Source organism: Atractosteus spatula, chromosome 2, assembly GCF_055471065.1.
Source record: "Atractosteus spatula isolate fAtrSpa1 chromosome 2, fAtrSpa1.hap1, whole genome shotgun sequence".
NCBI classification, from domain to species: Eukaryota; Metazoa; Chordata; class Actinopteri; order Semionotiformes; family Lepisosteidae; genus Atractosteus; species Atractosteus spatula.
In genome coordinates this window covers 49,459,025-49,485,562 of record NC_142707.1, presented here as the reverse complement: position 1 = coordinate 49,485,562, position 26,538 = coordinate 49,459,025, and the positions used below count along the sequence as shown (strand labels likewise).

Sequence of the window (26,538 nt, the reverse complement as noted above, 5' to 3'; positions counted from 1 at the left end):
TCAGCACACTGGGGCACTGGATTTGGCCCTGTGGGGTACTAGCCTCACTTAACTGCCTGTAGTAAAAGTGTGATTTTCTGAGACGTTCCATGCATATTAATCAGGAAATCAGGTTTCTAGTTTGAAAAATGGAAGTTGCAACTTCAATATTTTAAACAAAAATACTGGAGTGTTCTCGGTCACCCATATGATCATATTATTGAACAAAATATAAAACAACAACACTGACATACACATGCCTCAGTGTGACGTTAAAAATCAGTTAGCATGTTTCCATCTGCATTTCCTCTAGACCTGGCTGCAGAAAACCAGTACATGGCCAGCTATCTTGATTACAACAATCCCCTCTGTTCTGCACATTCGTTGGCTTGTGATCTGTACCTTTGATGAGGGTCTGAAACTCATTGTGTTTGACTTTTCCTTTCTGCATGTCTATCTTGAGGGCCAGCAGCATAGTGAAGATGAACTTGTGGTTCTCATACAGCCCCCTGACGCTGTACCTGAACACCTCAAACGTCAGGTAGTCAATGATGTTACTGATGCGCTTCTGTGCCAGAGGGGATTTCTCAGATCTGCAGAACAGCAACACACACTTCTTACAGGAGGGCAGCAGCTTCAGCTTATGCTTCAGTAACTACATACAGTTCTGTATGTACAGTATATGAGTAATGATTAAGTGTGAAGCCATCTCAAAATATTTGATACATTTCTAAAAGTTAAATATGACAGTGTTCTACTTCACTATCTAAATTATTCCTACTGCAAAATTCAGTTCAGAATAAGCAAATCAAGCTGGTGTCCTAGTCTGTGTGCTGAAAGGATGGGGTGCAGAAACAGGCAGGTGTGTCAGGCTGCTGTTCCAGTCTGTCTGCTGAGAGGATGGGGTGCAGAAACAGGCAGGTGTGTCAGGCTGCTGTCCCAGTCTGTGTGCTGAGAGGAGGGAGTGCAGAAACAGGCAGGTGTGTCAAGCTGCTGTCCCAGTCTGTGTACTGAGAGGAGGGAGTGCAGAAACAGGCAGGTGTGTCAAGCTGCTGTCCCAATCTGTGTACTGAGAGGAAGGAGTGCAGAAACAGGCAGGTATGTCAGGCTGATGTCCCAGTCTGTGTTCTGGGAAGAGAGGCAGTTCAGTACTTGGCCATGGAGATATCAAAGATCTTGAGGAACTGGGCCAGGGAGGTCTGGTACATGACGTTGACCATGCTCATCTCAGTGATGAGGAAGTACAGGATGCTTCCACGGGAGGCAGCAGGGCGGTATTCCTCCTGCGCAGTGTTGATCTTCACCTCCGTTTCTGCTGCCACATGCAGCTTCTCGCTCACCTCCCCTGCCGTCTGCTTTGTAGTGCTCAGGATCCCGATCATGGACTCATCATCCACCAGGGAACCTCAACACAGAGCACACAGCACCATCTCAGGGCTCTCCCAGCACAACTCCGCTCACTCTACAGCAGAGCAAATTCTACCCTGTAGAAGCCCTAATCACAGCTCTGAGGCACAACTACATACCAAAAAGAATGCAGCAAGAGAAATTACTGAAGAACTAAAGTGACACCTTTAAAAGGCTCCCAGTTAACTCCCATCCGAGGACAAACAACTCCTCAGGGAGATTATAGAAAAACAGAGCGTGTGTCTCATGAGCGGAAGCGCCGTGTTTATGAAGCAGGGGAGGGCAGTGGCAGGATACCCTTGGTGGTGCTGAGCTTGTACAGTAGGTTGTCCTCCAGCTCCTTCATCTTCCTCTTGTTGGCGGTGACGTCCTCCATGAGCTTCACACGTTCTGCCTCCAGCTCCTGCAACACAGCACTCCCAGACGTTACTCAAGAAGCAGGCCTGTGCTGAAGATGGAAGAGGGGAGGCGGTTGTTTCTTTTAATGTTCATGGAAGGGTCAATTTGATAAAAGTTCAACCAATCTTAAATTGTAGAAAGGCACAGGAAACTGCAATAAATCATGGCGACAGGAGGTTTCCAATAATGAAATAAGGCAACGATGAAGCTGAAAAAGAAATTACAATATAATATGAGTGACAGCAAATGAAGCAATATGAAAATGGGTGTATCTATGTCAAAGCAGCTGAACCTTCCAGCATGCGAGCAGACAGAAAACAGCAGGGAAGCCCTGTTTGCATGCTGCTGGAGGGCATGTGAGTACAGTGCACCAGAGGGGCTGTTCAAGTGACACTCGTAAACAAGCCATCAAAGTTCGGCATTTCCATTCTCAATGGGGACAGAATGCAATGCAAAGGGCTATAATGTATCATGTCAAATGCTTCAGAGCTGTAGCCTGTTCCAAGAAAACTGTAAAACTATCTCATCAACCCCCCCACCCTTATCGAAAGCCATCTTGGTTTTCTCTTGAAATGCATATGGCTCTGACATTAAGGAGAACGTGGCTGTCCGGCCCGAGGGGTGCCTTACATATTTTTCCGTCAGGATGACTCTGCCCAGCAGCTGGTTTTCCAGGCCCTTCATGGTGACAGTGAAGTCTATGATGGAGGTCTTGGCACTGATCTCTGGAGTGTACGCTGGATTCGGCAGCTTAGTGGTGATGTAGAGCTTGAAGCCATCCATTATATCTGTCTCTTTATCTCCCACTTTCACCTGCAGTCACAGAACCAGAGACTTTTCTACTGGGTTTAATCCTAAAAGCCAACATGTTACTCTGTACGCTGTACTTAATCACTATAGTGCTCCATTTTCTAAGCCATCATGCATTTTCACACTAAGTATAGAAATTTACACTAAGGTCAAATCAAGACTCAAATAGACACGAATACATGGAGTGTTCAGAATTTTAACATGAAAAATAAAAGAGGAGCAAAATGAGATGTTATAAACATAAATCATTAGAAGGACTCATTTACATATACGTTTCCTGTGAAGTCCTGTCAGCTTGCTGTGGAAGAGTCTCTCACCTTGTAAGTGGAGCCTGACTTGATGTAGTTCTTCTCCAGCACGTTGTCCAGCGCAGGGTCCAGCTCCTCCCGCACATCCTCAATCAGTAACGGCCGTCCTAGAGACAGGCTGTCCTCCAGGTGTGTGCGGAAGAACTTGTGGTTCAGAGAGGTTACCTGGAGGGGAAAGGCCACCTGGTGAATCACTTATCAAACACACAATAAGCACTTCCCACCCTGGACCCCTGGACCCCTTTCACTGAGGAACAGACCCTGAAGAGTGAGGTTTTACTAGAGGTACAGCAGAGTGCTGACAGCCCACCTGTAGCTCGTTGTTCTGCTCTTTCTTCTTGATCCAGCTCTTGCCCTGTGTCTGAGGGTCAATGAGAAGTGGAAAGCGGGTGGCCTTTGTCACAATGATGCCATTCTGAACAGAAAGGTCGTCCCCTGGCAAGCCCTGCAGATTCCATTCACTAATCTGGAAAAGGGCAGAATTTGACATCAGATACCACTGCTCTCGTGTCATCTGTAAGACATCCTTCATCCATCTAATGACATATCCTTCCCTCGCCCACACTAGTTAAACTGACAGTGGGCTGAGAGTGCTGGCAGGCTCTCAGTGCGGCAGATGTACCGTGGCGGGGTCCACCAGCATGGAGATGAGGTTGAGATTTTCCGTGAAGGGGATCTTGCGTCTACGCAGCTCCACCTCCCAGATTTCCTTCAGTAGCATGTTGCGGAAGTTCTGGTTGAAGGGGCCACAGTAGGACAGGAATCCTGTGAGCTGCAGCACATCTCCCACCAGCCTACAGACAGAGGGATTAGGTTCACCAGAACTTAAGTATTTACCTGTTCAGAAGAGGATTAAATACTCTGTTAGACTACAGACTTGAAAAGTCCTTCATATAAAAGACAAGGCCATACCACATGACCACATAATACAATTCCTAGTAAAGGTATTCACCCCCTTCCAAATGATATCCCATTTGGTTGAATTACAAATCCTATGAACACATTTTCCAAATCAAAATCTGGCTGTAATAACAGCCGCAAGTCATTTTGATTATGTCTCTAGCTAGGATGGTGCGATTCCCGCTCATTCGTCTTTGCAGAGTTGCTCTAGCGCTGTCAAGCTGACTGAAGATTGTTAACGAACATCTGAAATCTTGCCTCCGACTTACTATTCATTATTTACTATTTATTTTACTATTGATTTATTTACTATTCATTATTTACTAGTCAGGACTTTGCCTGGGCCACTCAGGGACAATCACTTTCCTATTCTAAAGCCACTCCACTATAGCTTTGCATCATTAACCTGCTGAAAGGTGTATTTTTGTTCCAGGTTTAGGTCTGAAGCAGGTTTTCCTCTATGTTTAACAAGTACTCTGCTCCATTTATGTTACCCTTAGTCTTGACAAGCTTTTCCATCCCTGCTGATGAGAAGCAGAGCTATAACATAGTCCTGTCACCACCATGTTTTTCTTTGTAGAGTGACCTTATTGTTGACTCATAACAACAAAAGTCAAGTTATAAACAAGAGAAGACCATTCAGCCCCTCTCTCTACAGCTGACAGCTCTTTTATCTTCATGGTTGAATCTTTACTTGAAATTTGCTATCTGACTGAGGAACCTTAAAGAGAAACGTGTATGAATTCTCAAATCACACAAAACCGCAATGGTCGTGGTTTATTGTGCACAGAGGACATTACACTAATTGTGAGACTTGAAAAAGTAATCATGTGCACCCACACTAACCTAGGTTTGCTAGGTGTGAATACTGTACGTATGCATTCAACATGTCTTAGTTTGGGTTTTTTCTTTTCAGTTTTCCCTTCACTGGAATGGGGTGAATACTTCTGCACAGCAGCCTTATATAGTAACACCGATATTAATCTGTCTCCTCTCCAACTTCATTATTAGGAATTTTTAGAAAGAAATTTGTCATACTGACCATTGGTTAATGGATTCAATTTGATCATTTTTTGTCAGGTTGTCAGGTAAACATGATCAGTCTATTACTGATATTTGTGAAACATTTTTTTACTTAATGCAATTTCTATTGAACTATAAAAACTATTTTCTTTTTATGTTAACAGTTTCTTTTATTAGAATTGCCTATAAGCATACAAAGTACTTGTTATTTGGTGTGCTAATGTGTGCAGAACACTTTGCTCCCTTTTGAATTCTCAGAAACACCTGCCTGTTGATCTGGGCTTTAAATTCTTTGCTCTGCTCAGTCCAGCGTATTTTCTCTCCACTCAGGCCATCTATCAGGGCAGAGGCTGCCTGCATCTTCCTTCGGCAAGTCTCGGCATCATTCAGCAAATCCTACACAGAAACCAATCGCTCTCCAGTCTGAAAACACTCCACCAGTGTAAATAGCAGTTTTTCCTGTGATCATGCACATGCGCACTCTGCTTAATCTCAGGAGGTGGAAAAAAAAACACTTTTGGTCTGGCATTTTATGATTATTTTGACAGTTTGCAACAATTCTCAACCCTGGACCTCTATGTCTTCCAGACAAGTTATTAATAATAGACTAATTCATTCATAGTTTTTTTATTATTATTTGGGGTCTATTTTTGAATATGCTTTCAGATCTTAAAATGTCAAATTGGACTGGTACCAATTTCTGAATTCCAGGACGCCATATTCCAGGTATGTTAACTAAAATGACCAATTTCACCACTGGAAAAAGGAAAGGAAGCTCATTGTGGGAGTGTCTGATTGTCATCCCCACCTGTGTCTGTTTGCCTGTTAAGATCACCTGTTAAGAACTGTTTAGTCAGATTAAAAGGTAAATAAGGTGGGGGGGGAGGCTGTCTTAAACTCGAGGTTTTGAGGCTTCAAGCAGCAGTCATCCGTTCTAGTGATGCACTCGTGCAGGAGTGACACTCCTTAGAACAACAGAACTGTAGTTTGTGTCTGGCCATGGCTGAGAAGCCAGTGGGGTGGAGCTGTCATCTGTGAGAATATGACTGAATCCCCCTAAAAGGTAACCTTGATGTTGGGTATTTTTGATAATCAGGACTGTGTGCAGAAGCAAGTGGTTCAATTAAAGACATCGATTAGCCTGCGGATTTGGAGCTCAACTGGAATGTAAACCAGCAGATGCAGTGGGCGGCCAGGACTATGGATGGGAACACAGATTGGTTGCTGAAGTGATAATGAAATAGATCTCTGCTTGTTTGCCTTCTCTCCACACACTACTGAACGAGAGTGAGCCTCACCATCTTCTCCTTCATAGCAGCATCAAACTTGGCCTGCACTTTGTCCAGCTCAGCCTGCTTGTCATCCAGCTGGGCCTGCGCCTTGTTCAGCTCTGCATTGGCCACAGCCAGACGGCCCTCCTGCACGACCAGGTTAGCCTGCGGGACACAGCACACTTGCACATCAGGACCCCTGGGGCAGGACGGCACAGCAGGTCAGGACAGACACACAGGGATTATTTCTGGATGAAAGCCTGAACCGGCTCATGTTTCAGAGGCATATGAAAATCAAAGAGAGAGTGAATCTATACAGTATATTGTAAAGATAAAGTGATTCCACATACTGAAAGAATTAAGAGGTTTGGAACAGGCAGAATGAAGGGATTGCTAGTGGGGCGGCAGGGGAAGGTTTACCTTGAGGGGCAGCACCTCCTTGTTGATTCCAAAGAAGATGGCCATGGCCTGGGTCCAGGCCAGCAGACCGGCCACATTACCACACACCTTCTTAGCATTCTCAAGAGTGTAGTCCTCCATGAGGAAATACGGCTGCAGCAGCTCCACCATCTCCTCATTGATGGTGTCCTTGGGGAACTGCTGGAGGGACTGCATGAACCCGCCGGCACTCATTAGCTGAGGAAGCCAGACAGACACAGACAATAACCTTGCTGTCCCAAGGTGTATAAACTCACAGAACTGGTTACAGGTAACCTTGGTTCTCTGAGACATACTGTTTCCATTATAGACAGCTCAACTCCCCCCACTTTAACCCCCTTGTGGTGGAGACTGAAGTCCAAATGAGTCTGCGTGATGTACTATGGTGACTGGGTTTCCCAGACAAGCTGTATCACTGTAGGGATAATGACCAGACCAACCTTTTCTTACCAAGGGTGCGTAGTGAGGAACACAGCGTCCTTGGAAGTTCCAAATAGTATAGTATTGTATTTCAGGGAAGCAAGGTTACCTACTGTATGTAACCAGTACCTTCCTTTTCACTAGCAGGTGTTACCATTACCAAACAGGTGTATATCGTAAGGGAATTTGCCACACTGTCCGGAAGATGAACCACTGTCACCCAGGCACTCATCAACAAGGATGCCCTGACCTTGCCAGCACCTTCAGAGGAGGCAGGGAAAGTGGAGTTGTGGATAACAGATGACGCCCAGGAGGCAGCTCACTGGATCAAGAATTTGTGAGTTTCAGATTCCAGAACCTAGAAAAGTAAGCAGGGACGACCACACTGCGACATGGGAGATCTCCTGCATGGACTACCCATGAAACTGCCCAGGAAGTCGCAGTGCTACCGCTCAGGTCTCCAGTGACCCTTGTAGTTGGATTTGAATCCAGTAGTTGTACAGTAGCTTCAACAATCACACATGAACATAAACAGCTTGGACAAACTATATTCCTGATGCTGAGTGACATAGCTCTCAAACAACAGATCTATCACAAGCAGGGAGGCCTAATGTATCCTAGAGCACAGGAAGGGCTTTCAGTTTGTCTAACTCTATTAGCAGATGTAATTGAGAAGAGAAAAAAACTCTTTGCAAGGAAAGATACTGAAAAAAGCAACACGCAAAAGCTCAAATGGGCGTATCATGAGGCCTGTCAAAACCATGTTAAACATCCTTTGCAAGACAGGGTGGCTCAGTCTATGCACTCCATGGATGAACTATTCAGGCAGGAAATGAGAAGCCGTGGACAAAGAGTCATTTTTAGCAACATTGAAAAGCATTTGGAGAAAATTAGAGAAAATAACATACTATATCATAAGCAAATTTTAGACACCAGTCTTCGAAGATCTGTCTGCCGATAATCTACAGGAAATGTGGGGAAAAAAGAGCTTTGGTATTGACAAATTCCTCCATGATCTCGTCAGACAGTCTGGGAAGATCTAGGAGTAAATGTTCTGCTACACTTGCATTTAAAATGAGAGTGGTTTCAGGCCATTGAATGCACCTCCTGAACATAACATCAGCTGCTTATTCCCAACAAGAGTTGTGGGAACCCGGAGCCCTGGAAATCTTGGAAACATGGGAAACGAGGCGAGACTACAGCCTGGAAGGTTAGCCCAGGATGGAATTGACTCAGCCAGCATATATTCGGATCATATTAGAAAATCCATCTTAAACTTCTCCGGTCCAGAACAACTACATGGGTATTAATAATAATTTCACTGAATGGTCTCAAACTGCTGTTTTCATTCATAAAGCTATTTCATGCAGATTATTTGTTACTTGCTTCCTTGCTCTTTATAGGCTTAATGTTTTCAGAGTTGTGCTACTGGTTTGATCAATGTCCAGCCCCCAGTATTGCATTTGGCTCACTCTGTGAAACCCATGGAGCCCCACAATCAGAAAGGTTTCAGTGAAGAGGTGTTGAGGCATTCTGGTGGAGTTCTGGGCCACAGTGACCCTTTGGCCTCAGCACACACTAACCTTGAGGGCCTCGCCCCAGGAGGGCTTGATGCAGGGCCGCTCTGGGTCCTGGGTGACAGCTTCCAGCCTTTTTTGGAACAGAAGGAGGCAGCAGTCCATGATTCGCATAATAAGATGTGGTGGCTTGGCCAGCTTCCGCACAGTAGCAATGTCTGCTGGTTTAATAGTCTGTCGGAAAAAGAAAATGCATCAATTATATTCTTGTTCAAAGTGCGGCTCCTGTGCTGTTATTTAATAGTAATAAACTAAATATAAATACATTTAAAAAAGCAGAAAAAGAAGTCTGTAACAGCCAAGAGGAAAGTCTTTTTTCAAATTTAACTGTTGCACAGATGTAAGTGTACAAGACTGCCTGACCATACTGGACTGTAATACAGGGACACTTTTGAGAGGTCAAAGAAATACATAGCAAAACACATGACACTGACCTCAGGAACACAATGACAAAACGTAGGAAGGATTACAAGTGAGAGGAGGCTACTTGGTCCACATATCTCATTCCGGTAGATAGTGGCTAATTGATTCTCGGATCTCACCCTGCTGTTTCTTGAAAGAAACCAGGTGGGTATTAACAGTATCACTGTGCAGCTTGATATGTACTCTCACAACACTTTGTGTAAAGAAGCCCCTCCTGTTCTCAGTGTTAAATGCACTTCCACCCAGTATCCATTGACTGTATGTCTTCTTGTTTGTGGTTCACTGTTAATTATAAGGAATCTTATGACAACATTATTTTTTTTCATAAGATTCTTTACAAGAAATCAGTTTGACAAATTGCAGTCCTTAAGCACTCAAGGAAATGCATGTTAAATTAAAATGAAAAATCTAACGTATGATAATGCTACCCCTCATTAAAATACTTTTAAAATTAATTGATTCCTTATGACCAGAAACCAATTTGGCACATCGTATTAGCAAAGAGCATTACTCTGCAGCCCCTCTTCAGAGTGTTTCTTACTCACAACTCAACGGGCTGACTAACCTGCTGAGAGATCACCCTTCATGATTGTTTTATCACTCTGTATTATAACAGACATGTATCAAGATTTCAGAAACAGAGCTGAAATATCCACCACACTCACGGAAGAATCTGCGTCTCCATACTTACATTCAAGGCCGCTTCTGCATCCTCTAAGGCAGGCTTGGCAGCTTCCAGTTTCACTTCTGCAACTGCCTTTTCCTTTCCAATCCCCTCCACGATTTTCTGCGCCTTGTCTTTCACCACCTGCACCTCATTCTTCACCTTGGCGGCAGCCTCTGCGCTCACGGTCACTTCGGCCAGCACCTGGAAGAGCAGAGGCCGAGAGCTGAGAGGGAGAGGAACGCCAGCCCCAGGCCCACTCAGAAGACAAGTCTTCTGTAACTGCAAGTACAGCAGTACTTGGCCAGCACATAAGGGAACAGCAGCAATGACCCCTAGAATCCACTTTGACTTTAATCAAACAATCCAGCCTTTATTTAGGAAGGGAAGACAACTGAGAATCTTATTTTATAAACTGAATAAAACACAGTAAGAATTTTCACCCCACTGTCAAAAATACAGTATGGATACCATGTCTATTATTGGAACTGAATATGCACCCATCGTCAGAATGCAGGGCACTTCACTCTGTCAATATGTACACATACTGTAGGTAAAGTAGTTCAGGTGGGTAGCTCACACCTGAAGAAGGCTCCACGGCCAAAATGTTGTGTTTTCTTTCTTCTTTTTGTCAGCATGGAATAAACCTATTACTTGTTCTACTGTAGGTAAATACTAAGCAAAGGGTTTGATAAGGAAAGTCACTGTGTACCTTATCTGCCTTCACAGATGCCACAGCCAGCTCCTTCTCCTTCACAGCGAGCTCTTTGGACAGGTTGGCTACAGACTCACTGGCTTCCATCAGCTTAGACAGACCTGCCGAAGGAAAACACCCATACAGCTCATTCAGTGTCTCAGACATCCTATCATTAATGAGTACAGTCATACAAGACACCACTCTCCTGCAGGAGTGAAAAATGAAATCTCAGCCTGATAAGATTGGAGGACCTACATTACTATAGTTTTCTACACATGAATATAGGGTGTATGTCAGAACAACCCACTGTTATTTATTCAAAAACAACATAATATGCTCCACTACCTTTCACTGTTTCACTTTCCCTAATCTGGTCTTAATCTTCTCTAATTAAACTCCCAGTGGATCAAATTTGGCCCAATATACAGACTTAACCTTTAGTCTGTAGACACTCAGACACAGCAGGCATTGGGGAGGTTTAATTTCCCTGTCCGAGTATAAAAGACTTTACAGAACCTTTATTCTTTAGAATAAATTGGTATAATCTATCTCGAGATTTGATTGTTGCATTAATTATTGCAAATAACTGGCAGATCCTGTCTGACCCGAGGTTGGGACTGAAAGTGGGTCAACAGATTGGACACAGCAACTATTGATGTACTGTATTCTGGTTGCCCAATTTGTATGACCCAGATTTTGCGGCTCCTTGCAAATAAATGCTCTGATGTCTCACCTGAGACTTTACTGTTCTAATTCCCTGGGAGCAGACACTCTCTGTCTGTTTTGGTGCTCTTTCACAGTGAGAGACATTCGCTCACTGCAGGTGCTGCTGATCTCTCTATCATGTGTAGAATGTGAACTGACATTTATTTTGTTAACCACTCCCTTCAGCAGTCTGAGCTGATTTCATCACTCCAGATACCTCTGCTGCATAACGCTACCAAAGAGGCTAGATGGGCCGAATAGCTTCCTGTCAGTTGTTAACTGTTAAATTGTTCAACTAGTAAATTGAGGATGCGTTCACTTCTGGGGCAGCCTTGACCAAAGTACTTCACTTAGACTGCTCCAGTCAGTAACCGGGTACAATCATTAAAAGTATATGTGAAATAATTCATAATATTATTTCTTGGTCCTGGAGAAGCACGACAGGCGAAGGAGCAGCTCCCGGGTCTCACCTGTGTTCATCCGCTCTGCCAGCTCGTTGATGTAAGCATGCTTTTCAGAGTACACAGCTTTGTAGCCATTGATGAAAGACAGGTAGGACTTTGGAGTGACATGTGTTCGACGCCGAAACCTAAAATAACAAGTACTTGATTTCTATCTAGGATTGAATCCACTACAGCATTTATAAAAGACTACATTGTTTACTAATTTAAGAAGTTTAACAGACCATCAACCATCCATCTTCTCATCCATCAGCCATCTACTTTTGAGGGTTGTGGGTTAACTAATATAATCAAGTTAAAACATAGTTTCACAAGTTCAGCCATTGCTATCTCATTCCTGCTTAAAGATAAGTAAGATAAATATGTTAGCTGGTTGAAACAGAAATGGTCCGGCTGGTTAGACCAATCTGATAATACACTCTCTGCTTGGTTTTCTTACAATTCATACTGTATATTGAGGGATGCTGAGGGACAGCAGAAACTAGCAAGTGTTGGCAGGTTCTTGACTGCTGCACACCCTGAAGCTGGAAAGGAAACGGGCAGGCGATATTGGGCCAGTGATTCAGACTCACGCCTCTGTGACCGAGGCAATGCCTATGTTTTGAGGGGGAGCTGAGGTGTGTGTACCTCTGGAAGTAGCTCTCACAGGTGGAGGACACCTTGTCATGGTAGACCCCCATCGTCTGCACCACCTGGGCCTTCACCTCAGAGGAGCAGACCATGTGGAACTCCGACAGGAAGTACTGGGACACGGCCACAAGAGCCTCCTTGGGCCAGGGAGTGAACCAGTCCATGGTGCAGCCTGAAATCAGCCCAGGGAACTTCAGAGACCGTGTGCGAAACTTCTCACCAACCTAGAGCAGGGAAGCAGCAAGAATAGTGTTATTTGGATTTCAAAATAGTAGAATCCCTGAAGAGCTGGAATATTAATGGATTTCAGGCACTCTGGACTCTGTCTCACCGGAGAGAAGCACAAAACCACGTGCAGGTTCCTTCGGGCTCGAGAGATAAAATACTCGTAGAGGTTGTCAAATGTGGGAGGATGGCGGGGCAACTCCTTCTTCATCACTGAGATCAGCCCTTGAGTGATCTCGTCCAGCTCATCACGGGCAAACAGGTTGGACACCTGCAGAGTTGAGGCTTTAGCTTCATCAAAAAATGCCCAAAATTCATCACAGTGATTTGTCAAACTATGAAAAGGTTTTAATTTAAACTACGGATTTCAGTCTGTTTTGTTGTCCCAACACAAGTTAGTCCATAGCCTGACACATAAGATATAACACAACGTTACACAGAAGAGGGCATGTGAAGAGAGCAATGTGAAAAATGATCTTTAAGCTAGTTCATGCTTTAATAGAGTTAATGTGAGAGTTTGGTACTCTACTTATCTCTAACTAATAAAATGACTTTCAAAGGAACTTCTAACTTCTGTGTTTCTAGGTTTGATTCCCTGTATCACCTAATCTGCATTACTTTCACATTCAGTTTGAAACCATAACTTCACACTTGATTTCATGTCCTTAATCTGCTGTGTCTGTGCCTCACCTCGCCAGATGACAGGACATTGTTGAGGTACTCGAGAAAGGCTTCGTCCTTTATCTCATTGTCCGTGAAAATGAAGGTGATGCCTTTGCCATCTGCTCCCGCAGTTCTGTACAGCAGCTTCAGGTCATCCATAAGGTTATTGACACCGTATGTTCTAGGGAAGCCACAGAAGATAACTATTCGATACACACCACAGTCTAGGCAGTGATGTCAGCTGACGTGGAGTCAAGAGAAATGATTGCTCACCTGCTTAATGTGATCTGGAATATTCTGTATCCTGCTATGAAGGTTGCCAGCCGGGTGAGGCTCTGTTTCCCTGATCCCCCCACTCCCACAAGCAGAGCATTCCCACAGGATGTCCTGATGATACGAGAGATCTGTAGAGGACCAGGGACAGACACAGCAGTGAGACTCTGCTGTGCATGTTATGTATTTGTTGATCAGTGATACAAGCCTTCCCTAATCTAGCTATGCAGAATCTACCATTGCAAGCTTAAATGCAAAAAACTTAAACAGTGAGTGAGAAAAAGGCACATTTTTTCCAGTATAAGTGTATATAAACTAAGGGCACTCATAGTGAGTAGAATCAAATTTAGTGTCCCTTACACTAAATTAAAAAATATTTGTCTACACTTTAGGATTTTAAGCAGGAAAATGGAGATTTGTGTGAAAGTGCAATTCCATTTCCCTGGAATAGTCGACATTGAGGTGAGGTGACCTTGATGAGGTGAGTCATGGCGTCGGTGAAGAAGACCAGGTCCAGACGGGAGCCCCTGACAGTGTCATTGTACTGCCTCTGATACAGCTGGAGTCTTTCACACAGGAACTCAAAGCTGGGTACCTAAATGACAGGAACCACACAGAACCACACTCAGAACGAATTCAGGGCAATCAAATGTGACCATGAAAGAGACACAGACTGTGTGTAACTGGCCTGTTTTAAGAAACTTAACATGGTTCATCAGTTATGGAGTTCTCACAGGGTTCCTGGAATTCCCATGTCTCTTCATTACTGCCCCCACTCAGCTCTCATTAAGACAAATTGATCTCTAGATAGAAAAACTCTTTCTCAATTATTAAGAAGTTAAATTATTAATTTATATTTACCCAGAGCCCTCATAAAACTGTGTAGAACGTAACTAATGGGACAGGTGCTGAAAAGAGTTGTGTTTTGTGGGATTGTCTGATACAGTGTGTGATGCCATTAGAGACATAATCTTAGAAGGATGGTACTTTCCCTGAAGCATTATCCTCTTAAAAGAGGCAGTTTTCTGTAACAAGATGCCCAAGAAAAAATGCCAAAAAATAAAAAGGTGTTTTCTGGCAACTATTCCCTGTTCCAGTCTACATAAATTGACTACCGATCCAGTAGTGTGGTGTGGTTACTCTCTTGGGAAAAAAGTGCAGGGTGGATGAAGGTACCAGTTGTGTACCTAGTGGACCAAGGTCCAGATGAGGAAACTAAATTATGGAATGAACACTCTTGAGGCCAATGGACTGCAAGTGTGGAAAAACCCTTTTCTGTTTCAACTTTAATAACAGCGTTTCAAAACCTAAAGAGAGGTTATTTAAACACACCAATAAGCTAGCTACCCCCTTGATGGGAGAAGACAAAGTCAGCTACGAGCCTGACAAAGACTTTGGTGTATCTGTTTGTTATTTTATTTTTGTTTGGTTTACTAAACAAAACAAAACACCATGTCAACTGGGTTCCTATCAGCTGGAGTTTCTATGTTCTCCCCATGTTTGCGTGTGTTTTTGTTATGAACTTCCTGTTTCATTCCACTGTCCAAAGACATACTGGTAGGTTAATTGGCTTCTGGGAAGACTGACCCCGGTGTGAGTGTGTGCATGTCTGTGTCTGTGTGTGAACTGACATCCCATCCAGGATGTATCCGCCTTGCACCCCCAGGCTCTGGCTCCGCCATGACTGTGACTGCAGATAAAGTGGTTAGAAAATGGGTGGATGGATCATTGATCGATCAACTGTAAAGATCTTCTCTGAAGAAAGAAGGGAGAGGCCATGCACATATAACCTCAGCGGTTATAAGGAATCATTGGAAAGTATCCAGAAGACACAGGTGTGCTCCAGGACCAGGGTTAAGAAAGAAGAGGAAAAGAGTTGTTTTGTATTTTGCTGTGTCCTATAAGTACACTATATACTAATATAGTTGCAAAGATGCCCTATACTTTTAAAAGCAAAATGATAAGAAAGCAATTCTATAAGTATTTTAAAATCCATCTATTTCTTGCCAGTAAAGATAAGCAGCAGAAACGTAAATCGTGTAAATAAACATGCTTTCTGTGCAATGTATTTAAAGTCATCCGGGTATTTATTTACAGGGAACTTGGTGTCAAACTAGATTCCTTGTCCTCATCAAAATGATGTGAGGAGGTAATGAAAGAGCTGAGAGCTTGGGTATAGAGCACAGAGTGTGGAGTTAAAATCCAGAAATAATACTTGAGCTCTGCAATACATTAGTTAGGCCTCATCTAAACGACTGTGTTCAGTTTTGGTCACCACAGAATAGTACTACTTAGAGAGCAACAAGAATGATTCCGGGTCTCAGGGAACTGTCCTATACTGTTCATTTCTGATGCATTTTTAAAAAGGCAAAGCAAAAAAAAATATACTATAACTCCAGAATAGCCTAAAGGATTATAACTTACACAACATGATTAATAAATATAAATATAAATCACAATATAATATATAATAAAAATATTATATAATAAATAAATAAAAGTAACTATAAATAATTTGCTTCACTGTTCTTTTAGTAGAAAGTTCTGCACCTCCAAAAGCTGAATCATTGTTTTCATTCTGGCGTTCTGAATTTAAGACCTGTCCGTTCCTTCTTTAAAAAGCTTTACAGGCGAATTAAGGTTAGAGGCCTGAGTGTCCACTGTGCTATACCAGTTCGTAGACTTTGGGAGCTTCCAGACTCGAGTCCTCGGGCTCATCTCCGGTTGGCTCTGGAGCCTCCCTCAGGAAGTCCACAAAGTAGGGGTCAGGATGGAGCTGCGGTGCAAGACTGGGGTCCACATGCTCTTGGACCACCCGTGTTATAGACTTCTCAAACCACACCTTATCCTCCGCGCTCACGAACCTGGGCCACAGACACACAGGGCCTTCATCAAGCATTAATCAGCATTAATTACTCTCAAATAACCTTTCATAGCGTTATAGGTTCCCTTTAAATAAAATTAATAAGTAACTAACTAATAAAGTTCAATGGTGTCATTCTTGTTCGAAACATTGTCTGTCCTTCCCAAGTCTCCACCAGGAAAAAGCCCTCAGTACAATCAATGTTCATTTCCCTAGCCTGGCTTGCAATTCAGTTTTTCCTTGCTGTGTTCTTTTTCATAGGATAATTAGAAATAAGGGAATAGTAGACTTTTTCTAACCCCTGCACTGATAAGAAACACGGACTGAGCAGCCACACAACATCTGGTGAGGAGGTGTAACATGGTGTATATGCTTGAACAAGGCTGTGGGCATCCATCCCCATTCTCAGCTCAAACAGAAACTTGACACAAATGTATAAAATCCATCAGGAAATAACAGACCTGTCAGCAATAACTCTTGTACATTCGTTCTGAAACAAGGCCAGCAGAGTCTGCAAATCCTCACATTCCTCTGCCTTGATGTTCAGCATCCCCTGCCAGATCCTGGACAGGTCCCGCAGATTGAAAATGTAGTGAAACTTGGACGGGGTGGGCAGCATCTTTGTCTAAGCAACACAGCAGTGTAAGTTTGTAAACACACATAAGGCCCTTAGCAGATGTGGGAAGATACGAAACTGACCATATTATTCTGATCTGATTTAGACGCTAGAGCTGTGCTTTCATTGAAGTCCATTGCTCTCTTTCACTCAAAGGGTCACAGGTTAATACACTATATCAGTATCCATGCCTCCAGGTACAGTTCATGCATCACTATGTCAGAGTGTGCACATTGTTTAAGGGAGGAATTCATCCGAACAGGAAGTTTTCATATAATAAATTTCCACGTCTTATTTGAAAAAGCAGGCTACTGAAAGCACAGCATTCTCAAGATTATTGAAATAGTCTTGCTTTCATTTTCATTTTAGAATTCTAGCTCAAAGAGGTCTTGTGATAGTAAACAAGATACTGTACATGCTTCACAGTTTGTGCTTAAACTTCATGATTATAGAAAGCCCTGTATACACCACACCCAGTGCTTTGGTAAAAAAGAGGTCACATTTCAACAAACTATCATGAACAGATAAAATGTTTCAAAACAGTGATTATAAAAGTGGGATTGATTATAAAAGGAGAATAACTTTATCTGATACACGAAAACAGTTTATTGTAACAGCCAAAACATTTCTTTGTGCATCTATAACAAACTTAACTGCAATATTTACCTGTCAGGTTTAAATAGGATGTTCAATAAACAATACAAATTCAGAGCAATTTGTTTTTATGAATGTGAGAAACACTGGAATAATGAAAAAAATAATTTCAAGGAAATCATCCACATTACTTAAAGATTATGCATCTCCTCCTTCAGTTCTTTGGGAAACATTTCCTAAAAATATCACGATAGGTAAGAGAATTTAATTATTTCAGCGTGGGCCTTTGCAAAAAGCCTGCACCTTTTTCAAGGGGGCAGTGGGATATATTAAAGATATACAAGAGGTTACCTTGGTCCACTGCCAGAGCATCCTGCTAGCTGGGACCAGAATCTTGATCATATCACAGATCTCAGGCCTGAAGTCTCGACAAGCATGGAAATACCCACAGCCCATTATCCCTAAGGAAGGAATAACAAATTTACCCATCACAATTCATTCACAATCATTCGACTCAGCTGACTACAGTGCTTTCCTTGACGTCGTGTCAAATAACAAAGCAGTGAATAAACCCATGCTAAGCCCAAAGGCAAAGTATTCCCACGCTATATATGCTCGAGGGGTTCATCTCTCGTCACCCATCCAAACTTCAAAACGAATGTAGCAAATACGAATAATCTGTGCTCAGAAACGATTCACTTTTTCCAGAACTCACTATTGAAAAGGGTTTGTGTGAGGAACAGCTGAGAAATAACTGAGGTGTCCAGAAGTGCCCTGACATCATGCTGTCCTAAAGCCCCTCAGACGGGAGAACAGAAAGCAGGTACCAAAGATCTTGTCGATGGACGTGTTGGCGGGCAGGGTGCAGTTGAAGACAGTAAACTGTCTCTTCAGTCTCTGGGGGATGTCATTTCTCCCTCCACCAGGGTGAATCATGGCCGCCATCAGCTGCACGTCCACGATGGTGGTGAAGTCCCCAGGCTTATCCAGGCTGTACATTCCAGACATCTCCATCATCTGACGCACTATCTCATTGGTGATCTGCACACGGGAACAGGATTCATAGCCAGGACTTTTACCAACTAGGCTCATATCTATATACTGTAGTATCAGTTCAAAGAGGACTCAAGACAAAGGGACATGTTTGTGTTTGTAGAAAGCAACTGAACTGGAACTCTGTGAACTGCAGTCACTTGTTTTCTGATTGTTGAAACTGGAGGACACTTCCTACTAGCACCTGCGGTTATAGTCGGAGTTACGCTTGTAAATAGCTGTATTGAGAAGTGGATACTCACTGAGTCAACCGCAAAATGTCAGAAACTATGTAGATGTTTTTGAAAGCTTTTAGCTCCAAATGCAAATTTTCCACCAATTTCCTGAAAATAATTTTAATGTTTAAAGGTGTGTTTCTAAGAAAAGACAAGTCAGGTTTGACACGTCTGGAAGAGAGAAATACAGCCTTTTCATTTAAGCACAGCCTGGAGGATAAGCTTTTCACATGCTCAGACACTTTGACAGCTCTGCAGCAGTGTAGTGTGTACCGTGTCACGGTTGTATAAAGCAATGTTCTTCAGACTCCGTCAGCGTTTCAGCAGCTGGGATCCACTGTGCCTGTACTGCACCGTACCTGATCACCCCACTCGTTGATCACTGGCATGTTGATGTCGTCAATAAACACCGTCATTCTGCGCCCCCCCGGCGGCCCGTAGGTGCTGCCCATCCGCTTTTCGATATAGCTCTCAATCGTCCTCTACAAGCACAGCACACAGTGAGAACTGCATATCCAAACACTTTGTCTGTCAAACACCAGCAATGTAATTATTCCTGCCCAAGAAGGATCTAAACTTCTCTGATGAATAATGAGAAGCTGGGTTTACAAATCAAGCTAAGGAAGACTGGTTGCTTATGTCATGATGTGAGAAATGCCCTGTTATACATCACATTGTGAATTGACTCTTTAAAATGTTACATGTACAGTAAGTGTTTGAATTACTCTATGACACCTTGCACTGACTTTGAAACAGTCATTAGTTGCTTCTTTGCTCAAACATAAAGAGTGATAGTTAATTATATTTCCTTACAAAGATACACCTGCATGAAACTTTCTGAGGGCAGGATTTCCTTAGGTTTTGTAAGGGAGAGGTGTGAAACAAAACTGTGGACTTGTAGAGTATTAAGGTGATCAAAAGTATGTTTACAATATAGAAAGGGATTAAATAAACTAATAATCTGTTTCCAGACCTAGCAGCTATTATTTTAGCATAGATGCCTGTTGAAGTGGAAATTCATATTTGCTAAATTATATATTGCTCTTTTGCAACCACAGAAAACAGAGACAGGTGCGTTTTAAAGTGATACTGATCTAGAGACAAAGGAAAATCATGGTTTTGGAAGAACACCAGAATCAAAATTTAATTTGCATTAATTACTGAACAGAAAAGCACATCTGGTCCACAATTCTAACCTCTGCTGGATCCAAACGCTCTGCGTTTAATGCAGCATGTCACACTGCCAAATCATGTTACAGTTCCTTCCATACTCATTTACACTATGTACTAATTTACTAAGTTGTTCTTGTATTCAAATGTCTGCATGTTTGGGACTACATTAAAAAAACCTCACTTTTACCATACAAAATTTGATCAAATTAACCGATGAATTATACCTGTAACAAAGCCCTTCTGGTGAAGGCTACACCATGTGTTAGATGGCCTTTATTACCATTAACACCAGTACACCTGACTCCACTTGGGATTACTACCACATGTTACACTTCGTCGACAGGCTCTGCCACTTCAGCAGGACATCTGCTCTTCGATATAGCTCTCAGTTGTCCTTACTTACTTTTTACATCAGCAGGCTGCATCTTCCTCTCTGCCACAAAAATGCAAGCCAACATCGGAAAAGCTGCAGCCCAGGTGATCAAAGAGCGATTACCTGGAACATCATGGGTTCAGTGGCAGACGAGAAGTTTAAAGATTTGGACAGGTCCGTTTCGGGGTCATATTTCTTCATGTATCCTTTAATCATCACAGTCTTCGCAGTTCCTTGCTCTCCAATCAGCAGGACAGCCTGTAGATCACACAGACTTAGATATAGTCTGCACTATTCATTAGATTAACTGAAAAAAATTCTTGTGAAGTTCCTTTGCCATTGTCATTTTGATGTTCAAGACATCTTGCCATCTGACTCATACCATGACCTGTGGGTTTTGAGAATGATGATTTAGTGCCAGGCTGAATCAGCCTGATTCAGCACCACCACTGTGGACCAGTGCCAGACACTTACCTTGTGCTGTTTGGCTATCATTTCCATCAGGAAACTGGTCCTAGTGTTATCCACATTGGGCACAAGGATGGAGGCATACTCCGGCACATGGTCTGTTGGGTAATCATACTCCAGCACACGGCTGTTCCAGTGTTCCCAGGCTCCTGGCATGGAAAACACGCATCTGTCACTCTCTCATTCTCACAATCACTGGGAAATGGTCTCTGAGGTCCTTAACTGTAGGGATGAAGGCATCATGCCATAGACTGTTTTAGATCTGTTTTTCCTTATTGACTTTCCTCTGATTTTATGCCAAATCCTATAAATCATTTGTACACTCCATGAACATGTGAAAGTTTCAGAGCCACCAAAGCCTTGTAGAAGACTCTCTACCTCTATCAGAATCTAATAAAACTGTACAGGCACTGGTGCATGGTGCAGTTGGAGAGGACTTGTGGTCCCGGCGGGGTGGAGCCGGGGGACGAGAGGTTACCGTTCTGGCTGACGAGGTACTCAAACATGGTCTCCCCTGACTTCACGGGCGGCAGGTTTAGCTTGCTGTTGTGGTTTCTCAGGAACTGCTCCAGCCTGTCCCTGCTGTCCAGCTCCAACAGGGAGCCCACACTCCACATCAGACAGAACACAAAGAGCCGCTCCACCTGCACAGCACTCATGTTTCCCCCTGCCTCCTTCATGGGAAGGAGCCCCTCCAGCAAGTTAATGGACTGAAAAAAGGAGTACAAATGAGGTAAGGATGACCAGTGCTAGGGTTATTAATCATTTTAATTATACAGCTGATAGCTTTGTGATGCATTTCTTTAATCCATTCTCTCCTAGGTTTGATATCACCTTTGTAAAACATAATTAGGGGACCCAAGTCCAAACTATGGGGAAGTGATTTCAACACTTAGAACAGAATACACTTCTCTACCCAAGTGATTGGGGGAATGTGGAACAAGCTACCTTCGAGAGTGAATTCAGCCTGGTCCCTCGGGTTAACACCCATAATCCTACAGCTTCCTGGACTAATGACAAAGCAGTCAGAATTTCAGTTTATTATCTTGTCACATGTTTAGCACTTCCTGCTACCACACAGTATCTCCAGTCTCCATACAGGAGCACTGCAAAGGACTTCTGCTCCAGGGGGAAGTGCCCCACCAACATCACAAAAAGTACAGGTTTCCCATCCCAATACTGACCAAGAACAACCTCGCTCAGCTTCTCAGATCTGGCCAGGCTACAAGGCCATAATGTTGAGGCCATATTGTCAGGTGAAACACAAACCTGGCACACACGCTACACTTACCTGCATGATGTAGTTACACTCCAAGAGCTGCATCTTAGGTTTCAGATTTATCTTCATGTATGTGTATGCATCCTCAAACACTTTGTCATACAAGTTCTGTAGTATATCAGCTTCCTGAGGATTGCGCTTGTTAAGCCAGGCCTGAAATTCAGAGGAACCAGTCAGAAGACTTTCAAAGCAGGGTGCAAGTGTAGCACTGTCTTTAATATTTCTGTGACACTGGTCTACAATCTCACAACTTTCATTGGCTTTAGGAGTTTCTTTAATCCTGGAACTTAAAATCTCTTATAGCTTTTTACATGAGCAATCAGTCTACTGTCTGAAAGAATCAGGAGAGAAGAGAAGTCTAAATTATTTGCAATAGTATCCCCTTCAGTTCTGAACTCAAACATTCATATAAAGAATATGTGTGTGACAAAATATTATAAGACAGTGTTTCTTGATATTTCAATGTAGAGAAAACAATATTGTTTTCCAGAGAATAATAGCCTGTAAAAACAGACAAAAGTCATAACCCAATAAACCACCTTAAAGCAGCTGTTTTTCAGCTGGAGAGCAAACCTCACTGGTAATGAAGAAAGAAGCTGTTGTTTTTTTTAAGATTAGAAAAAACGCTCAGGAACTCAGAAGCAGTGACAAACAGGCTGCAGTTCACGGGGCACGGGGCATGATGGTATCAGAGGGCAGCATACCTTCAGTATGGGCTGCCAGCTGAGCGCTGAAGAGCTCATGAAGACCATGCCCACTCGAGAGACAGTGGCTGGAGACGCATTGTCGATGTTGTGGACCTCAAAAAGCAGCTTACAGGCCGGAGACATGGTGATCCGATCTCCATTAGCTAGAGTCAGAGTCTTGTTATCATCCAAGACGGAGTTGAGGTTCTCAATCCAGATGGCATCTACTGGCCCATCCAGGATAATCCACACATTTTCCCCTGAGACCGGAAAATGGGAAGAGACAGCTGTCTATTAACTGGTCCCTCAACAAAATGTATACATTTTTAAAGCACTTACACAGTAAGTGCAGCAAGCTAAAGTGGACGTGCTTAATCGAGGCAGCCTCTTTAAGGAGATGCAATGGCTGTAACCAGCTTTCCTCCATTAAAGATGCGCACTGTTACTGTACTTGAGCCCAGAGAGAGTGACCCACCCTTCTTGGCCTTCAGTGTCTTCCTCCACAGGGTCGAGAAGATGCCATCAGTCCAGTCGTTTGTGGCGGCGTCCAGGCGGCCGAACATCTGCGGGGCCGTGATGGCCTTGGGATTCATGCGCATTTCCCTGTGCGGGGAGCCACACTCGGTCATCGCCCGCATCAGGATGTTAATGACTACGGTCTTCCCAGCGCCACTGGGGCCCAGTGTCATCAGGCCATGGCGTACCCTCGCCGTCTCAAACAGCTGGCACACACAACATGACATCAGCACCACCGCAAAGGCACAGCCACACAAGCATGCCGTAAGCTATGTATATATATTAGAGATGCACAGTGGACCACGTATGTCCTAGACTGTTTCTACTGTCTCTATCACCCAGCAAGGCAGTAAGACTGCTATGTGGAGTGGAGTGCCAGAGAACGTGCTCCTTCAGACACATCACAACTGCGACTGAAGAGCAGGGTACCTGCACCAGCTTCAGATTCCAGGGGGGGTGATTGACAACACCGGCAGCCTCCACCTGATTGGTCACAGCAGCCTGGAGCTCAGCATAGGTGCTGCTGTCCAGCTGTATTCCTGGGAAAAGGTCACTGATCAGGCTGAGGAACAGTGGCTCATCTTCATCTACCTGCAATGAAGCACAGGCCAGTCATGCTCACCACCCCAGTGCTGCCAGGTAACCACTGGGTCTTCCTGTGATTCTGGAAGAAGTTAGAGGCACAGACTGCAAGCAGTCTCAATGCCACTATGGCCCATCTGTCCAGGAGCTGTCTTTCACTTCTCAAGGTTAAAATCAATCAAAAAGACTGCCAATATCGACTTCTTTCTTAACTTGAGTGTAAGTTGTGTTTTGCATTTGTATACAGTTATTTTGAGTGCAGTTACCTATTGCTTTGTTGATTTTTATGTAATGGGAAGAATTTTCTAATTGTTGTCTTTGCATTTGCAAAATATTAGACAATATTCCTCGATGTCTAAGGTGATTACAGCTGCAGAATGTTATGGCATTGATTCTTCAAGAACGTTATTTGCAAATATCCCTGGAAATAAGGGGCCAACACTCAGACAATCGCAGACAAGGCAGTCTCCGACTGTTGCTTCCTGAAACTCTTGTCTCTCAGCCTGTGGAGGTCAGACACACTGGTGTCCTCCTGGCAGGGTGGCCACTGGACCAGTAGACCTAGATGTCTTAGTAATGGACAGTACAGGGGAAAGTGATGATTCAGCTCATTTTTGTGGCATCTTTTATCTTCATCTACAACTTGTGTAGTGGTTGAAGAGTCTCTGATGTTATCCATTATGCTGCTCCTTCTGAATGTCAGTGTCACCTCCTTTTATACCCCATGAAAACAGGAAACCTTCAGAGGCCTCTGTGAATTTCCAGAGACTTCTGTTGCATTTCCAGAGAGCAGGATGTTAATTTGATTTTCATTTGTTTTTGTTTATTTAAAGCAGTATATAAATGTGCAAATAAATATGATCTTGTATCCTTGTGTTTTCTGGAATTAATTTGGACAAATATGACTTTTCTCTGTGCAATGTTATTAAGATTATAGTATTAAGATATAATAAACTGCTAACTGCTTGAGTTGTATCATGCCAATCCTCCAATTAAACTGCAGATTGAAAATGATGATATGTGTTATTGTGACTAATGACAGTAAAGTATATCAGTGCCTTACAGGAACAAAGTAGATGTTCATTTTAACTTATTTCTTCAGATGAGACCTTTTCCCTGCTTGATGTGGTAGATATTCTGCTGGCCCACTCAGACGGACAGACTACAGAGTCTAACAGACTGAATCTGAAGTATATACAGTACAGAGTATATGACGGAGCAGCTGTTGTCATTTGTCAAGTACCAGTTTGGACAGGTTCATGTCCCGCAGGACTCTCATCACGATGCTGGATTCGCTGTCCCCAGGCCGAGCCCTCTTTTGTGCCCCCAGTGTCCGCAGCACCGACAGAATGTTCCTCAAACCGAAGTCGTAGTGGACCTGGGGACAGTGAAAGAGCACAGTCGCGTTGGCCAGCACAAGCAATGGAGAGGGAGCGAGCACCTTTGCTAAAGGCACTGGGAGAGGTGGATAGTGCCCTGAATTCCTGAGGGAAGAAAAACTGTGTGAGGACGCAGCTACTCCCTTGAGTGGAGTAGATTTACCCAGATTGCTCTGGGTAAGACAATATTTTTCCTATCAGTGTACTACTGTACATTCCATTTAGTGTTTCATTTGTTAATATGTGTATTTACGGTATATGAATTGTGAATAAATCGCAGATATTCAGTTCATACTCTGCTTTCTTTTGCTAGCAAGCAAACTCAATGGAGACCAAATGCCTGGTAGTTGCATCTGTGCAGTATTATGATCACCTAGCAGGTTCCCTTGTTTTACACTCAGTTACAGAGCAGGGTCCAGGGCACTGGACTATGATTTTTCATTTTATTTCTGAAAGTATTCATCTCAAACTAATACAATTTGTGATTTTGCTATAATCACTAAAGGGATCTCATAAATATGTTCAGAAATAATTTCATACCAGTTAACTAATTTAACTCATGTTAAGTGAGCAATTAGCTAGTGTTCACCAATACCTCTTTTTATATTAAAGAATCTGGTGACTTAGAGGCTCAAAATACTAAGGCTTGTAGAAACATATGAAAATAAATAACAAAATAAATGAAATCATGAAGACCATCAGGAGCAACAGCTCTACAGCAGCTGTGTTACCTGTTTAGTGAGCTGTTCCTCACACAGCTTGTACAGCACATAGAACTTCTGGGCCAGGATGATGTTCTCGATGAACCCACAGCTGGCCAGCTTCACCCTCATGATGATCTGAAACACAGCGGTGGCAGGGACCACAGATGTCAGCAGCAGGTCTGGGGTGAAAGCAGGGCATGTGGAGAGCTCTGAGAGGACTGACTACCTGTCTGTCTGGGACCATCATTGACACAGTCCGGAACTGAACTTTCAGGTTTTCTGGAAGCTCCTGACGGCCAGCGTATCCAGGGTTCTGTGGCACAAACATAATATCATTCACTGCAAAGCTCAGAGGTTATGTTTTCAGAGTCACAGATGTTCACGTTGACAGTCTAGTGCAAACAGTCCCAGGATTACTTTGTGATGCAGCATTACACTGACTTTAAATTTTTCAGTTTCCAACTTGTGAAAACAAGTTAAATTTTAGAAGGATTCTATATAACTTTTTGAGCTTTCTTTTTACTAATTTAGAAAAATGAAATCTTTTCCTACATGAAACAATCAGCTTAAAATAATATAAAAACAAACAATAATTTCCAATAAAGGTGCATTTTTCCTATTTCTAAAAGCAGTTGGTAGCTATGTTTTTAACTGCTGTTGATATTGTCACTATTGACTGAATGGATATGTGTATGTCCTGTGATGGACTGGTGTGTATAATTGCCCTAATGGCTTGAGAGAATTAATGTCATCTTGAATTGAAA

The 26,538-nt window shown here is 43.1% G+C and overlaps 1 protein-coding gene across 1 annotated transcript in view; it reads right to left on the bottom strand.

Annotated features, from left to right (window-relative positions):
- Window positions 1-26,538, bottom strand: part of LOC148839811 (dynein axonemal heavy chain 8-like) — a 78,974-nt gene that overhangs the window by 7,399 nt on the left and 45,037 nt on the right. The window contains exons 42-75 of the mRNA XM_088934800.1: window positions 26,001-26,087; window positions 25,802-25,909; window positions 24,935-25,069; window positions 23,539-23,700; window positions 23,069-23,315; window positions 22,612-22,853; window positions 21,920-22,060; window positions 21,107-21,338; window positions 20,635-20,777; window positions 20,284-20,418; window positions 18,974-19,096; window positions 18,174-18,387; window positions 17,698-17,807; window positions 16,598-16,761; window positions 15,945-16,137; window positions 13,746-13,868; window positions 13,274-13,404; window positions 13,028-13,181; window positions 12,444-12,608; window positions 12,110-12,336; window positions 11,492-11,610; window positions 10,332-10,435; window positions 9,647-9,823; window positions 8,539-8,706; window positions 6,518-6,733; window positions 6,125-6,262; window positions 5,095-5,222; window positions 3,526-3,697; window positions 3,214-3,369; window positions 2,913-3,068; window positions 2,416-2,598; window positions 1,684-1,789; window positions 1,132-1,384; window positions 382-572 (exon numbers count right to left, since the gene is read on the bottom strand). Of these exons, the coding sequence (XP_088790926.1) occupies window positions 382-572; window positions 1,132-1,384; window positions 1,684-1,789; window positions 2,416-2,598; window positions 2,913-3,068; window positions 3,214-3,369; window positions 3,526-3,697; window positions 5,095-5,222; window positions 6,125-6,262; window positions 6,518-6,733; window positions 8,539-8,706; window positions 9,647-9,823; window positions 10,332-10,435; window positions 11,492-11,610; window positions 12,110-12,336; window positions 12,444-12,608; window positions 13,028-13,181; window positions 13,274-13,404; window positions 13,746-13,868; window positions 15,945-16,137; window positions 16,598-16,761; window positions 17,698-17,807; window positions 18,174-18,387; window positions 18,974-19,096; window positions 20,284-20,418; window positions 20,635-20,777; window positions 21,107-21,338; window positions 21,920-22,060; window positions 22,612-22,853; window positions 23,069-23,315; window positions 23,539-23,700; window positions 24,935-25,069; window positions 25,802-25,909; window positions 26,001-26,087 (5,503 nt within the window). The remainder of the gene's footprint in view (window positions 1-381; window positions 573-1,131; window positions 1,385-1,683; window positions 1,790-2,415; window positions 2,599-2,912; window positions 3,069-3,213; window positions 3,370-3,525; window positions 3,698-5,094; window positions 5,223-6,124; window positions 6,263-6,517; window positions 6,734-8,538; window positions 8,707-9,646; window positions 9,824-10,331; window positions 10,436-11,491; window positions 11,611-12,109; window positions 12,337-12,443; window positions 12,609-13,027; window positions 13,182-13,273; window positions 13,405-13,745; window positions 13,869-15,944; window positions 16,138-16,597; window positions 16,762-17,697; window positions 17,808-18,173; window positions 18,388-18,973; window positions 19,097-20,283; window positions 20,419-20,634; window positions 20,778-21,106; window positions 21,339-21,919; window positions 22,061-22,611; window positions 22,854-23,068; window positions 23,316-23,538; window positions 23,701-24,934; window positions 25,070-25,801; window positions 25,910-26,000; window positions 26,088-26,538) is intronic.